This window comes from Oryza sativa, chromosome 2 (genome assembly GCF_034140825.1).
Source record: "Oryza sativa Japonica Group chromosome 2, ASM3414082v1".
Taxonomy (NCBI): domain Eukaryota; kingdom Viridiplantae; phylum Streptophyta; class Magnoliopsida; order Poales; family Poaceae; genus Oryza; species Oryza sativa.
Window position 1 is genome coordinate 10,892,061 of NC_089036.1, and position 16,888 is coordinate 10,908,948.

The 16,888-nt window shown below is 44.9% G+C and overlaps 2 protein-coding genes across 2 annotated transcripts; one reads left to right on the plus strand and one right to left on the minus strand.

Annotated features, from left to right (window-relative positions):
* Nucleotides 1-880: 880 nt before the first annotated feature.
* LOC4329045 (pectinesterase) lies at nt 881-4,257 on the minus strand. Its single transcript, XM_015771276.3, has 2 exons — nt 3,255-4,257; nt 881-1,897 (listed from the first exon to the last, which is right to left on the minus strand). The coding sequence occupies exons 1-2, from the start codon at nt 4,204-4,206 to the stop codon at nt 1,185-1,187; spliced, it is 1,665 nt and encodes a 554-aa protein (XP_015626762.1). The 5' UTR covers nt 4,207-4,257; the 3' UTR covers nt 881-1,184.
* Nucleotides 4,258-7,324: 3,067 nt separating this feature from the next.
* Nucleotides 7,325-11,649, plus strand: LOC4329046 (uncharacterized). The gene is made up of 2 exons (XM_015771275.3): nt 7,325-9,186; nt 11,208-11,649. The coding sequence occupies exon 1, from the start codon at nt 7,419-7,421 to the stop codon at nt 9,153-9,155; it is 1,737 nt and encodes a 578-aa protein (XP_015626761.1). The 5' UTR covers nt 7,325-7,418; the 3' UTR covers nt 9,156-9,186; nt 11,208-11,649.
* The last annotated feature ends 5,239 nt before the right edge of the window (nt 11,650-16,888 follow it).

Consider the following 16,888-nt stretch of genomic DNA (forward strand, 5'->3'; position numbering starts at 1 on the left):
ATTATAAATTTTGAAAAAATGGATTTATTTGATATTTTTTAGAAAAAAGCTTTTCCATTTTTAAAAAAAACTGCTTAGCAGTTTAGAAAACATGTCCTTTTTTCCTAATTAAAATAGTCTCGGATTGTAGGTCGGAGTTGATAACAAGAAACCTATATATCGAATTGTAGGTCGGAGTTGAAGTTTAGAACTCGGCCTTTTTTTTCATGCCAAGTGGTTTTAGTTGTGTTCTAAACATTTTGATATGCAAACCATCTGTTTAAAAATCAAAATGTTTTAGGGGCTATCCTCATTTAAATGTTGAAATAGTCATATCACCCATCTTATGTTGTTTGGAGAATGAGATGGGTTTTGCACCTACTGTTGTGTACTCTCTCTGTTTTATATTATTACAAATCACATGACATTTTTCCTAATTAACGAAGTCTCTCTTTGGTCCATATATTAGATGAATACCCTTGATACAACCGAATTTTCGCTGGGTTGTTTGTAAGTAAGCTAGGTAAACTATATTAAATATTTGATTGAGTTTATAAAAAAACATTTAGCAACATCTACTACAACAAATTATTTTATTAAATTCAATATTTATATATTTTAATAATTGCATAGGTAACTAATCAATGTTTAGTCATTGCAGTGCTTGTCACGGTCTCACAGACCAAAGTACATGCGCATTTGATATGCTAGCTTCGAGGGTGTGTTTAGTTTCACGTTAAAATTGAAAGTTTGACTAAAATTGAAAGTTTAAAGAAAAAAGTTGAAAGTTTATTTGTAGAAAAGTCTTGATGCGATGAAAAAATTAAAAATTTGAAGAAAAAGTTACGCCGCAAGAGTCTATCGATGGGCTGTCACTTGACCCACTCGAATTCTCATCACCAAACTGCACAAGAGCTCACAGTGAGCCAGCCCCCACATTCATTCAAATCGCTCGGCACCGACACCGACACCTTACAGTGAAAACGTAACAAACACCGCTAGAAGCCTAGAACGATGCGATGTATGTAACCGCAAAATTCGCCGCGGTGAAACCGAAATTCCAAATTCTGAATGCAAATCAAATCGCTCCATCCCATTTCGAATCTACTACAACAAATCAATATAATCCCAAGTACGTACGTGCGTGCACATGCCAACGCAACAGGTATATATATATATGCGCATGCAGCATATGGTTGAGCTAGCTACAGCGAGAGGCCGGAGAGGAAGGAGACGCCGGTGGCCGGCAGCCACGACGCGCCGGAGATGAAGCGCGCCACCGTGAACCGCTCCGCCTCGGCGCTGTCGTTGATGACGCGGTGGCCCGGCCACGCCACGCGCCCGGCGACCCCGGCCCCGGGGCCGTAGTTCATGTACTCCCCGTAGTAGAGCGTGTCGAGCGCGAACGTCGCGTTCCACGCCAGCCACCCCTCCGGCGGCACGTGCCCGCCGATGTACGACATCATCACCACCACCCTCGAGTACAGCTTCCACGGCCTCCCCAGGTACGTCGGCGCCAATGGCGCCGCCACGGCCGGCGCCGTCGACGGCGGCGGCGGCGAGGGGACGACGCGGCAGGCGTGGATGACGAGGCCGGTGGATTGGCCGGGATCGCGGCGGTTCTGGGCGGTGACGGTGTTCTTCTGGCCGGGGAGAGGGGAGCGGGACCAGAGGTTGCAGCGCTGGAGGACGGCGGCGGCGTTGCCGAAGACGAAGTCGACGGTGCCGTAGACGTCGCAGTCGCGGTAGAAGTGGCGGTTGGAGTGGGCGTAGAGGGTGTCCTGGTAGCCGATGATGCTGCACCGGTAGACGGCGGCGCGGTCGGCGCTCACGCGCAGCGCCACCGCCTGGTGCCTCTCCGGCCCCGCCCAGTTCTCCACCGTCATGTCCCTCATCATGAACCCGCTCCCCGACGCCGCTGCCACAAATTTCACACAAATTAATTAAGCTGCTTTCTTATACTAGTACGAGATTACTAATTTGCAACAAATTCTTGTCAAATTTCAGCAGTGCTCGCGACGTGCCATGTCGCGCCATACCGCTGCCTGCCTGCAGGCTATCCGATTTCTGGTTCAGTTAAGTGATTAAGTCCCCCACCCACTACACTACGCCATGTTACCGCAATGACGCAAACACAGCAAGAATGCAGGTCGAGTAGTCCATTTCTACCGTTTCTTTTCAGGAAATTTACCAGCTTTTATACCCAGTCATCTACAGCAGCTATTAGTACGTGCCTAATACTACGAGCTAATCCTACTCGAAGTGGTCTTCATTGCGGAACAGTAGAAGCGTTAGGAGATTGCAGAAGTAACAGCAGGAATAACGATCGATCAATTGCCCAGCAAAAAAATATATAAAAGAAAGAATCCACCAATTTAATAGAACTAATGACCGCAAAATAAATTGGATGGTTCCATCATCAGACATTCACAACAGGCTGGAGTAGATCATTATTGTGATTAGTGAAGTTTCTTCTGTTGTTGGCATAGTGTTGTAGTATTTAACTTCGGTAGCAATGAATTAATTGTGTTTTCCTGTAAGCTCATTGCAACCCGTCACTGCTCATATCACTAAAATAATTGCAATTTAATAACTTGCCTCTAGCTAGTTTTTACTACTACCTTCTTGCGTTGAGCGCAAAAGTAAAATTAGTTTATTTAGACAAACTAGGAAATCGTCCCTATTTGTAACACTTAATTTCTTGTGCAAAATCAGCATAGGTCTATCTATGGTGAAGACAGGGGATGCAATGTCAGTTGAAAAGTAAAAAGTGAAAAAAATATACTTTTATAAAATATAATTGTTTTTAATTATTACTCCCTCCATTCTAAAATATAAGGCACAACCACTCTTAATCCAAAGACCAAGAAATAGTTATTATCATCTTGTAGTTTGAATCATCCTAATAAATATAATGCATGCATCTAATAGGATTAGATAAGATGAGAGTACAGAATTTAAAAAGTAATAATTTAATGGAGAAGATGTCATAGTTAATTGTATGCTTGCATATATGCCTTATATTATCGAACATATAAGAAAAGTGGTTGTGCCTTATGGAATGGAGGGAGCAACAGCGTTCTTTTCTAAACTTATGTGATATGAAAACAGTACAAAAGAAAAATGCACTAATGGTAGCAATGAAAAGTTTAGTTTCAGAGAACGTGATAGATCAAAATTGTTTCTTCTTGACACCATAACATTATCTTTTTTAAAAAAAAAATGTTCGATGAAATGACAATGGAGTGAGTAAATCGTGGCGACAAATGACATACCGAAGGTGGCGGTGTGGAACGTGGTGAAGTTGTCGGCGACGCTGCGGCCGGCGGACACGACAGTGACGCCCTTGCCGTCGCCGACGAACACCAGGTTCGTCTTCTTCCTCCCCACCTTCACGTTCTCGTCGTACCGCCCGGCCTTCACGTGTATCACCGTCCGCCGCCCGCTGCGCTCCGGCGCCGCCTTCACCGCGTCCGAGATCGTCCGGTGCGTCCCCGTCCCGTCCTTCGCCACCACCATGTCCGCGCTCTCCACCAATGGCGCCGCGGGGACCAGCAGCAGCCTCCGGTCCCTCGCCGACAGCCACCTCGGGAAGAGGCTTCTTCTTCTTCTTCTCCCTCTCTTCCTCTGCTTCTTGCTCTTCCCGCCGCCGTTCCGGACGGGGACGCCGGCGAGGCCGTCCTTGTTGCTGGTTGCCATGGCCGCCGACGCGGCCTCCGCGTACATTGTGAGGCAGTCGCGGACCATGGCGCGGGCGGCGGCAAGGTGGGGCGCGGCGTCCGCGCCGTGGGGGATGCCGGCCTCATTGAGGCTGTCGGCGCAGGTGTCGTGGTTGGTGAGCGCGGCGGAGAGCCACGTGACCGCGTCGTCGTGGGCGGCACTGGGCTCACCGGCGCCGGCAAGGAGGTCGAGGGAGTCCTCGAGCAGCTCCGCGCAGTCGTCGCGCGCGGCGGCGGCGAGGGGCGAGGAGGAGGAGGAGCCCGCCGAGAACGGCGTTGTCATCACAGCGGAGGCCGGCGCGACGGCGGCGCCCGACAGGGCCTCGAGCGCCTTCCCCACGTGCACCGCCGTCGCGTTGAGCGCAATGCGGAGCCGGTGGTGGCGCGCCGCCACAGCCTCCGCCTCCAGCGCCGAGGCCGGGAAGGCGTGCGCGCCGGAGAGCGGCAGCAAGAAGCAGGGGAGGAAGACGAGGAGGAGGATGAGGCGGCGAGCGACGGCGTGGCCCATGGCGAGCCGAGCTAGCTAGCTATGGAAGCTGGAAGAAGTCGACGAGGTGCTGGACTACCAGCGATGGCGGCGCGGCCATTTATAGGGCGATTGGGGGTGGCGAGAATGATGGGACGCGCGCGGGCGGCGAGCTGGGAAGCTTTTGCGTCTCGCGGAAAGCGCGGCATGTACCGATGGTTTGCCTGCCATCGCCGGAGAACGATGGGCTCGCTCAGCTCCGGCGGCGGCCGCGTCCGCTTGGTTTGTTCGCCGATCCATGGGCGCGGCACGAGACGAGAGCCGCGTGGGCTGGGCTACCACAGCAGCACACATGCAGATGCACTGCTCGTTTGGCCCCCACCCCACCTGGCTGGCGCGCCCACCGCGCGGCATTGCGCTTGCGCGTGTGCGCGCGCTAGCTAGCGCGCAGTGCGTCAGTGAGACGCTGCGTGGTCTCGCGACGGGTACAAATCCTGCTCTGTGTGCACGTACAAACCACGGCTCACAGATCACTGATATGTGTCACTTGCTCTTGGGCGCATATTTTCGGTCTATATTACTACTCATGGAGTAGTAGTAGAGTAGTGCACCTCTCAACTACCGTCTCACACGAAGCTTACGAAATGAGATAAAACTAAAAAGATGATGTGGCTAGTGAACTAACGTTATTAGGTGCATGAGTAACATGGAAATCAAGAGATTATATCATAAGTAATGTTATTTGACCAACAACATCTATAAAACTAAGATGTTTAAATAAAAATAGTTGCATATTATTGTAGTTTGTTTAATGATAAATATAGTAACATCAATTTTATATGATTGACCTTTTAATATTTTTTTTCTATTAATAGTCATAGTTAAAAAAATGACTTGACAATATTTTAAAAATGCTTACATTCTGTGACGGAGTGAGTACTATGGATATATAAACTACTTACTATATTACGGTAGTTTTTATTCACCGTGTATTATCTATGGTAGTTTTATTTACCATGTATTATCTTAGAAACAACACTGAATTTTAGTTTGGATCTAATTTTCTTATGAAAGTTAAGGCTCCTTTCGAATAAAAGAATTTTGGAGGATTACATTTCTATCGAAATAAATTCCTATATGATGCTTTAGAATGAAGGTATTGAATTCCTTCTAAATTCCTTATAATTGTCTCAAATCATAGGTTTTTTTTTGCAAAATTGGTTATATATCATCAAAAGTTCACTTTTTTTTTCTTTTTATAGCATCGAAAGATACTAAATAGCACCTAAAGCTCACCACGTTCCCATTTTTAACACTTTCGTTAATTTTCAATCGTTTTTCGTCCGCCTTGATTACTATTGACTCAGCCACACACACAATATGATGTTTCTACCCCTGATTGTCATGCATTCTACTTGTGAGAGGTAGTTAGGAATTCATATTCCTCTCTTCTTAAGAAAAAAAAAGTGCGCTCACAACTCGTATACATTCATCCATATAATATATACACGAACATCTTACCTTTATATGAACACCTTGCAAAGATCGGACATATTCTTTTTATCTTTACACGCCTTATTAACGTACACTAAAAATGTGAATAAGTGAACCCTGCATAGCCATACATGTTTATAAAAGAAAACAAAATAGAAAGGCACGAGGAGAACAGTGGGACAGCCAAACGTGACGGTGATTTCACTTGAAAAAGAAAAATAAAATACTGTGTGCCGATTTAGACAATGCAAATGCATTATTCCAGGCTATATATATAGCTAGTTAGCTCTGTCGTCGATGCTTCTTCTTTTTTTGTCATTTACAATTTTGCTGCACATTTGGATGTGATTTTCGTATTGTATTGTACACGTATATATGGGCTCACGAAGAGATAGCTAAAGGGAATCGTGTGACATTGGCACAATGGCACATGTGACGAGCGCAGATGGAGCTCTCGCCTCGTGGAAAGAAACAAAAAAAGTCGCGGCACCGATGGGCGATCGATCGGTGGCTGGGCGAGTCGTCTCGTGCGATCGTGTGCGGTTGGTTTGGTTTTGCTGGCTGCCTCGCCACACCGGCACACCGCCCGTCCATCATACCACGCTCTGGCTGACGCGCTGCTTGTTTGCCGTGCCGTGTGCCGGCTGCATATCCTCTCGATCGCCCTAGTACATGCCGCACACTCCATTTTCAGCTACCTTTTTTTTTATGATAATGGATCTTATTAGGACTAACTGCAAAACACGTGACCATGGAATAATAACGTGGGTTCAATAAATGGAAAGCTAGCAAGCTTGAAAAACAAAGGAAATATATATATTTTGTAGTACTAAGAAATTTGATCTACAGTAATATTGTTTTATTTCATACTCCCTCCATCCTATAATATAAGAGATTTTAGGTGGATGTGATCCACCTAAAATCTCTTATATTTTGGGACGAGTATCTCCTATCATTCAATTCATCTTGTGACAACTTTTTTCTCTTTACCTTTCTCTATATTGTTGCCGCCACATTAAATTGCTTCTCTTGATCTCAAGCGTATTTTCCGATCATAAAAGACCGAGAGATGATCTTGATGTTATTACTTTGAAGTTGCACAAACCCCAAGCCCCGAATTCTCGATTGGGATTCACAGATCCGATTTGTTTTTTAGAATCGCTTGGTTTTCTTGAAACCAATGGCGGAGGCATCGTCTGGGCAGGCGAAAACTCCATTAAAATTTTATATTAGTGAGTAAATTGGTGATGAAATTTCTATAACAAATACTAGTTATATTTATCCGGTTTTAAAAAATTTTCTAGCTCCGCCATTGCTTGAAACCACCCTGACCCAATTTGTGAATTCCAATTGATTTTAGTTAGTTTTCATACATAGTTAACAAAAAAAAAGGTCACCGGTTCTATGGTTTGTATCGGCTTTCGCGCTGTTTTGGTAAAACCTACCATGATCGGTTTTCAGTTTTCACCTCGATCTCCTCCGGGCAAACCGCGACATTTGAAAGAACTTTCTCCTTTACGAAATGCCCAAAATAAATACAACAAGTAAATAAAAATGGAATTCGAACCGTTAGCGTACGCTACACCCGGCCCCACGCGTCAGTGAAACCCAACAGTCTCCTGAAATCAACCCGCCACAAAGGCCCAAAGCCCACGCCGAGAACCCCGCCGCTCGCATTCGCATTCGCATCTCCCCCGCTTCCTCTCCTCCGCCGCCCCAAAACCCTAGCGGCGAGCGAGCGAGCGAGCCATCCATCACCCATGGCCCGCAAGCGCCGCGCGCCGACGCCCCCGCCCCCGCCGCCGCCGCCTCCCGAGGCCGAGTCCTCCGCGGATTCAAGCGGCGAGGAGGAGGAGGAGGAGGAGGAGGAGGAGGAGGAGAGGGAGTCTCCCGTCGCCCCACCGCCCCAGAAGCCCAGCGGCCGCGGCGCCGCCTCGTCGGATGAGGAGGAGGAGGAGGAGGAGGACTCCGACACTGACACCTACGCCCAAGGTTTCCAGCTTCGGAAGGTTGGCGGCGGCGACGAGGAAGGGGAGGAGGTGGAAGGCGACTCGTCGGAGTCGGAGCCGGAGCCGGAGCCCGTCAAGAAGGAGTCGGCGAAGAAGGCCAAAGCCGAGGCCAAGAAGAAGAGGGCCGCGCCTGAGCCCGCGCCGTCGGGCAAGGCCAAGAAGGCCAAGCCGGAGAAGTCGTCGTCGGCGGCGGCGCCTGAGCCCGCTCCCTCCTCGGGCAAGTCCAAGAAGGCAGCCAAGGCTGAGGCTGCGAAAGCGGCTGCCGCTGAGCCGGCTCCTTCTACCGGCAAGGTGAGCAAGTACAATTTGGCGCCGGAGCCCTCGCCGTCAAGCAAGTCTGGGAAGGCCCTATCGCGATGGACGACGGATGACGAGGTCAAGATTCTTGAGGTCCTCGTGGCCCATTTCAAGAGCCACGGCACTCAGCTTAAAGTTGAGGGGATCATCGCTGCTGTCGGCGATAGCCTCGAGAGGAAGAGCATCAAGTATTCGGACATGTATGAGAAGGTGCGGAGGCTCAAGCAGCGGTACGAGGCCACTGCCAAGAAAGTTGAACACGGCGGCGACCTACCAGCTAAAGAGGATGACCTGCGGATGTATCAGCTATCGTCGGAAATCTGGGGAAAGAACGCAAAGGATGCTGGCAATTCGTCAAAGAACAAGAAGGGGCAAGCTAAGAAAGATAAGGTGAGTGGAGATTCAAAGGAAGCCGCCAAGGAAGATAAGGTGGATGAAGCCGCCATTGCTGTGAATGAAAAGGGTGGTACTCTGGCAGAGAATAAGAAGGGGAAAACCAACAAGCAGAAAACAGGTATGGAAACAAAGGTTGGATCATCTAAGGAGGCTGCTCTTGCTGCTAGTCCAACCAAGGGTAAGAAGAAGGGAAGCCACAAAGACAAATTGGATGAAGAAGCAAAGAGTGGCACGGCAAAGGTGACCTCCACAATTGCCACTGATGATGATGATGGAACTTTGGGTGGGAGTAAGAGGGAGAAGGCTGGCAAAGAGGAATTGGATGGGGACACACATATCGTCATGCCAAAGGAGGCCACCACAACTGCCGCTAGCGATGATGGTACTTTGGTTGGGAGTAAGAAGGGGAAGGCTGACAATGGGAAATTGGATGGCGACACACACAGTGTTATGCCAAAGGAGGCCACCGCTGGCACCCAAAATGGTGGCATCCTAACAGGAGGGGAAAATCACAAAGAAAAAGTAGATAAAGATGCTAATGTACCAAGCATACGGAGGGAGTATGCTGAATTGCAGAGTTTGTATCCCAACCTTGCTTCCTTTGTGAACGGAATTGAGGCCCAGCATCCATGTGGATCAACCTTCAAGAGAGCTTTTGAGTTCATTAGTGATGATAAGGCTTGCACCCTGGAATCCAAGATCAAGAAGCAGAAGATAGCGGAAGTGAGAATGCAGCTCCGTCTAGCAGACACGAAGAAGGAAGTAGCCAATGCTTTGTTAGGATTGCTGGACTAAAACATTGCGGTGCTGACATCCTTTTTGTGCGGTATACATTCTTCTTACTTGCGTTATTATGTTCCCATTTGTATATTAAAGTTCTGTTATAGCTAAATGCATTTAAAGTGTTTTTGTTGCTTCTAAAATTTGAGTGTGACTTCTGAACTAATTATTGAAACAACCCTGTTCTTATGTGGTCAGTTTAGTGTGAAACATGTGCAATTAAGGAAAGTGTAGCCAATGAAAGATTTAGCCATATTTGACACGTACAAACCATCTAAATATTTGATTGGTTTGTATATCAAGCTAACTTACACTTTGTAGGTGTTGAGAGGGTGAGTTTGTCATACGTAGCAACATAAGGGAGTGATTTGAATATATCATCTGTTGGATTCTACTATTCTTGATTGGTTGTAAATTAAACTGTACCTACACTTTGTAAGGATTGAGAGGTAGGAGTAGTGAACAAGGGAACACTATGAATAAAGCATCTCTTGCATTCTACTCCTGAAATAGTTAGCTTTACCTTATTCAAACGCACAGTTGTTGCTTTGCTAGGTTGTCATTGTAATGTTTTGTACCTACTATACTCTACTCACCGTGAATAGTCATTTTTTGGGGATGGTTTTCCTTTGCAGAACTGAGTTATAATGCTTTTTTTTTACCACAACTGATATATGCAATGTTTACTGGTAGTTTGTCCATATGAATCTTGTGCTGCAAAAGGCAGCATAGTTTATTTTCAAGTTCTTTGTAGTTTTGTTTGTTAATTGTAGCTTAGGTTGATATAAATAGCTTAATGTTTGAAGTTATGCTTTATATTTTTCAAAGTAAATTATTGTGTGATGTCCATTGCTCTAGTGAATTTAGGGTTTCTCTTGAAGAATTTTGTTGGCTGCTCCAACTGCTCCCAATAATGCCACTAAAAGAACAGTTGCATTTTTACAAGCCACCTGCTAGTACTGACATGGTATTGGATGTGACATTTCCTAGTACAACAAATCTGTCAGGAGCTTATCCAGATTTGTTGTATTAGGGAATGTCTCGTCCAATACTAGGTTGGTTTTTTGTGGGACGGAGGGAACTACCTTGTCTTGTATAGATGACCTGATTTTGTTGACTGACCTCATCAACTCCACTAAAGAACAACAGTTGCATTCTGTTCAAGCTACCTGCTAGTACTGACATGGGAATTTGAGTAGCTACCTTGTTTGTCTAGATGACCATCCTAATTATGTACTACCTCATTTTCAAAATGTGTGACGCCGTTGACTTTTCATACAACGTTTGACCATTCGTCTTATTCAAAAATTTAACATAAATATGTAAAAGTATAAGTTAAGATTACATTTTATTTGATGATAAAACAAGTTACAATAAAATAAATGATATTTATATAACTTTTTTGAATAAGATGAATGGTCAAACGTTATGCAAAAAGTCAACGGTGTCATACATTTTGAAATGGAGGGAGTATATGCCACCACACTTGTCAGTTTGGTCAAGCACAGAGGATTCTATGCTAAGCCTGCATTTATTTCAGCTGAATTTGGAGCCTTGATACGTGAATATTGATTTGTTTATGTGAGCCTGTGAGGCTCGCTCAGGGATACATGATTTTTTCTGAGTCTCTTTAACCAAGTCACAGTAGCAACTCAGGAAGTTGTTCATCTAGAGTTAACATACAAATGAAATCAATGGTCAATCCAAAATCCATATATGAATATCATATTTAATCTTTAATTTGGATTTTGTTGAGCCTTGTGGGGCTGTTGGCATGAAGATTATAAGTTGGCACCATTTTAGTTAGTTCACTGCTTAAAGGCTGAGCCAATACAAGGTAGCTTAGTGTAACAGCCGTACATAACTTTTCTCAATATCTCAAATCTGCTTTATTTGTTTTCAAACTACAATGATGAGCATATGAGTGCATTGCTAAGACTTTGATTTGTCTGTGCCTGGACAAAACATTTCTTTTCGTTGCTTCAATTTTCTTCTTGCATCCTTAGTAGTACTAATTTATATTGCTTCATTATCCATACACTTATTCTGTTCACTGTTCACAAGCAGATGGTTGTATTGAAGATTCAAGTTGCAGAAGATTTTTGGCTTGTGGAGCTAAGGGATATGACGTGACGAGTTGAGCTACTGGGTTTTCTGTCTCTGGTTCTCGAGAGCTATTCTGTGAACGGTTGTTTATGTGATTAGATGGTAGTATCCCTTTAATCTATGAGTTAGCAATGGAGCTGATGACAGTTTAATTAACTCCTGTATCTATGATGGCATTTGGCTTTAATTAGGAGGTGTGCCTAATTAAGGGGGTTCTATAACTTTGGGATATGCGTGATGCTGATATTGACCCGAAATCCCGTAATCCTGCTTATTTTGTTGCCCGGTTTATTCGACCTGCAACCGTTTCGTTTTGTTGTAATGCTCCAACATGATCTCAGTCTCGTACAATTCTGTGCAACTAAGTCATGCTTATTCATGAAGTGAAAAATATTTCATTTCATTACAGAGAGTGAAGAATTTCAGTTTCCGGATGCATGATTTGCACGCTACGACTACGATCATCTTGATCAACCTGTACGGTTCTCCAAATTTGATTCGGCAATCGACTTGCAATGCAGATAGCTCTGAACCATCATCCCTCATTTATCTCTTTAGGGTTAAGTCTTATTTACCCCCTTCAACTATCATGAAAGTAAAAAATACCCTCATCAACTCTAATACTAGATAAATAGCTTTGGCCGATGTCCAAAGTGTGAGCTTGGTGTTGTCTTGCTTGTTTAGGCGGTGCCTCCAACGATGTCGCGATCGCCATGGAGTCGGAGTTGCTAGGTCGCTGGGCGGCAAGCTCGGCAACGATGACACGTGCCTTGTAATATCAAACTTGTATGCCACTTCTTCAGCATCTCAACATCGACGTTCGCTCTTGGATTCCGCCGTTGTTTCTTTGGTAGTTTGGCTAGTGTTGTTTGGTGCTTCGTGTGTTGTGTGGTTGTACCAGTTGCGGTGGAGGAACTTGGCGAGTCTCTACTTGTCGAGAGGTTGTTTTATTTTTCTGTAACCCGTCTGGGTTTTTACTCCAGCGAGAGGTTGTTTTATTTTTCCGTAACCCGTCTGGGTTTTTACTCATGTTTAATTGAAATATAATTGATAGTTGTCCTGCCGGTTTAGTTTCAAGGACGTGACTAGACAGACAGTGGTAGCTGATTTGTCTAAATCAACTACCACTCTATCTAAGAAGGACACAATCCACTTATACTTTAAATACAATTTTCTCTTAAACTACTCATCCGATCTATGATCCGATTGCACTGTTGTATTCGTAACAATTAAATCTTTATAACAAGATCTTACATGATTATATTTTCATGAAAAATTATAAATTACTTTTATCATATATCTAAATTACTTTTAGATTTCACTAAATTACTTCTTAGACATATAAAAGTAAATTCAATAAAGTCTAGAAGTAATTTACATATATTATAGAAGTAACTTATAAAAAAAAGTAACTTTAATGAATGCCTTTTTTCATCGTACGAGAAGTCATATTTTTATCCCTACAACGAATTTAGTTACTTTCATTTTGTTTTAAGTTACTTTTATAATATAATATATGTAAATTACTTTTAGACTTTATTGAGTTTACTTTTATATGTTTAAGAAGTAATTTAGTTAAATCTAAAAGTAACTTCTATATATGATAAATGTAACTTACGTATATAATAAAAGTAATTTACAAATATAAATATTTTTTCATCATAATATAATCATGTAAGATCTTGTTGTGAAGATTTAATTGTAACAAACATAATGGTGTAATCGGATTGTAGATCGGATAAGTAATTTGAGAGAAAATTTTGTTTGAAGAGGAAAAATGACATGCATGTCTATTAAAAAAATGCATGCATGTAGTACGATGTAGTAAACTCCACGTCTTCTCCATATTCAGGTATCACCGGTTAACGCAAAAATGAGAGGCCTCTCCGAATAGATTTTACGTTTCAAAAACTATTCGATCCGGATAGAGAAACCCCCCTTCCTCCCATTTACCGGCGGTTTTGGGCTAATTATAGAGATTAATCTCCTAATGAGGACTGAGGAGACGGGCCCAGCCTGTCACGTGAGGAGCACACGATGGAGTTAGCTACTGCATGTAGAGGCCATGTCACTCTGTAATTGGCCCAAAATGGTTCAAGAGATTAGTTTAATAGTATAGCCAACTATCAGCTCTAAATCATTTATAGTCAACCTAATAGTCATTCATATAAGAGCACCCGCAATGGTAAAGTAATGTGCTCTCTATAAAACATGTACATCTCAGCAATATACTCGATTAATAGTAAACCACCTTAATAGTATGTCTACATTGGTATTTATAGCTCTCTCATGCATTGCCTCGTTTTTCTCTATAGACTATCTCTAAGTTAGTAGATAGCTTTGCTCTCTCTCTTCATTTAATACCTTTCAAGTAGGAAAATATGCTGACATGGATTTCTTGTAGAGAGTATATAGATAACCATTGTGGGTGCCCTAATAGTTAATTACAAATATATACTATATCATTAATAACTGGTCCCATATATCATATACACATAGTGTTCTAGAGTTCGTGCTGCAGCTGGCTACAAATCTATAGCCCCTGTCGGCTATTTTTTTTTTCATCCTCTGCGAACCGTCTCACCGGAAGGAAGCTCAGCGCCATGCTCACCGGAAAGAAGCAGTCGTGCCGTCCGGTGCCTCCTGCACCCTAGTGTTAGGGATTTGGGCTCTAGAGGATGGGGAATTTGAGGGAAAGAGAGACGAGAGGAGGGAATTATTTAATTTTTTGCTATGTCATCCGTCGGAGTGTCATGTGAGATAACTCTGGAACAAAACTGGCTATAAATGGGAATGAGGGGGTTGTGTGTCCGGACTGAATAGTTATGGTGAAAATGCTCGATCGGTCGACTGGGGGAGGGGGGAAATCGGTCGCTCCCCCTCCCCCACGCGCGCGCCCCGCTGGACCCACCCACTTGTCCCTACACTTGTTTCACAAAAGATGTTTCACCTAGTGTACTTATAATGTCTCACTATGTATAGATCTAATGTTGCAGTGAATTAAAATATTCTTTTGCAACAAATCACCCACATATTTTAGAAACCCTTTATTAAGGGAATTCGTTTCATTTTTTTGTTCCACCCAAAATATTTCATCTAGTGTACTCATAATGTTTCACTATGTATAGATCCAATGTTGCAGTGAACTGAAATATTCTTTTACAACAAATCACCCATATATTTTGGAAACTCTCTATTACGGGAATTCGTTTCATTTTTTGTTCCACAAAAAATGTTTCGCCTTATATAATGTTTCACTATGTATGGATCAAATGTTGCAGTTAACTGAAACATTCTTTCGCTATTTGCTGAAACCTGTTTTTATATAAGGCGAAACAACGCCCGATTTAAACGATTGAAACATTTTCGATCTACTTAGTGAAATAATTCCGATATACCTGGTGGAACATCGTGCAACATTTAAAAAATATCAATAATAAGCTAAACTTTTTTCGTCGGAATATATCCATGGGTGGTTTTGTTTTGAAGATTTAATTGCAACAAACTTAATGGTGCAATCGGATCATGATTTGGATAAATAATTTTAAAGAAAAATTAGTTTAAAGTGGTTTTGCACATATGGGTGGCGCTGATGTCAGCGCCCGCTTTTTGGAGATTTGTATCGGGCGACCGATCCCTAGTCATCCCCTAGTTACGGGGTGTGACTTGTTTGGAATTAGAGTTGAGGAGGCTAAATCATATTTTCGTTATAGTTGGAGGGGGGGGGGGGTCAATCGGACTTGAGCCTTATTTCTTTATGCTTAGCTCTCTGTTAATATTCAAATTTCGATGGATTTAAGTTTGAGTGTATTCTTCAACCGTTTTTGTTATAGACGTCGAATTATTTTTTTAGCCTGATTAGTCGAATTTATGGCTGGTTGATCTACATCAAGATTTTTCTTTTGCAGGGAAAATAGACTTTATTAAATCACACGGGACCTATTACAATCGTTTTTGATAAATTATGAGTTCTCAATATTTCAAAAGCCCATCTCAGCACAAATCTTGACAAACAAAGCTAGAAGGGACTATTACTCAGATTTGAGTGGGTTTGAGTACAATTCTGCTTTGCGGTTATCGAAAGGGACAATTACTTATTTGACTCTATTTTAGAGTCTAAATATCAATTTGGCCCTACTTCTTTTAATTTGCTTATTTGACTCCGCATTTGTAAAACGAAGTTACCGTTTGGTCCTATTTCCATTTCGCTGTTAGGATTTCATTTAGAAAAAAAAGAAACAAAAATTCAAATCATATTCAAACTGACCAAAAATACGCTTGAGGACTCTACCCTATCCATTCAATCCCTAAATTTTATTACTACTTCAGAAACAGGCACATGATTTATGCAATTTGCTACACTGATTGTTTTTGAAAGATCTAACCTAACAGAAATTATTAGGACAAGCTATATGCGAGATATATTGATGGAATGATGGGTCATAAACCGGAGAACTTAATTACTGAACTTTGGAAGCCATAGTCAACGTGGGCCCATATTTGAAGTGACTTTAAAAAGGAGACAACAGTGCATTACCCCAGTTAATTTATTTTGGAAAAAATACAAATTACCCCCCGAACTATCGCGCCTGTCCGAATTACCCCCATGAACCACAAAACCGGACATTCTTCACCCCCAACTATGCAAACCGGACGAATTACCCTCCTCGAACCAATTCAGAGCGGTTTTGTCCAACGTGGCGCACATGTGGCAATCCGGTCAGCCTTTTTTTAATAAAAAATTGTAGGACCCACCTGTCATACTCTTCTTTCCCCTCTCTCTTTATTCTCTCACTCTCTCTCGCTCTTTTCTCTCTCGCCGCTCACGCAGCGCGCACGTGAGGACGGTCGGCGAGGACGGCGCGGGGACGGGCGGTCGGCATGGGCGGTCGGCGACGGAGGAGGCATCGAGCGCGGCGGTGACAAGGCGAGGCAGCGGTGGAGGCAGCGAGCGCGGGGAGGCAAGCGGCGGGGTAGGGCAGTGGAGGAGGCGAGCGGCGGCGGGAGCTCGCGCTGCTCAAGGCGAGGCGAGGCGGCGGTGGAGGCAGCGAGCGCGGGGAGGCTAGCGGCGGGGCAGAGTGATGGGGCAAGGCAGTGGAGGAGGCAAAAGGCGGCGGGAGCTCGCGTTGCTCGAGGCGAGGTGGCGGTGGAGGAGGAGGCGAGTGGCGGCGGGGTGTGGCGAAGGAGGCAGCGGCAGCGGTGGAGGTAGCGAGCGCGGAGATGGGACCAATCGCGTCGCCTGTCGTCGTCGCTCGCGCCGCGCGCCGTCGCCATCTCCCCTCGAGCCCCGCCAGTGCCACGCGCCGTCGTCCGTCGCCCGTCGCCGCCGTCACCTCGAGCCCCGTCCGCGCGCCGTCACCCCGCGCCGCCTCGCCTCCTCCGCCGCCACGCTCGCCTCCTCTGCCGTACCCCGCCTCCGCCGCCTCGCCTCGCCTTGAGCAGCGCGAGCTCCCGCCGTCGCTCGCCTCGTCCACTGCCCTGCCCCGCCGCCCTGCCACCTAGTCCCCGCGCGCCGCCGGCCACCGCGCGCCCACGACGAGGAGGAGGAGGAGCCCGCGGTGGCGGCGGTGTTCCACCGCGCGGAGGAGGAGCCCGCCGCCCGCTGTGTGTCCCCGTGCGCCCGGTCGGCCTCCGCCTCCGTC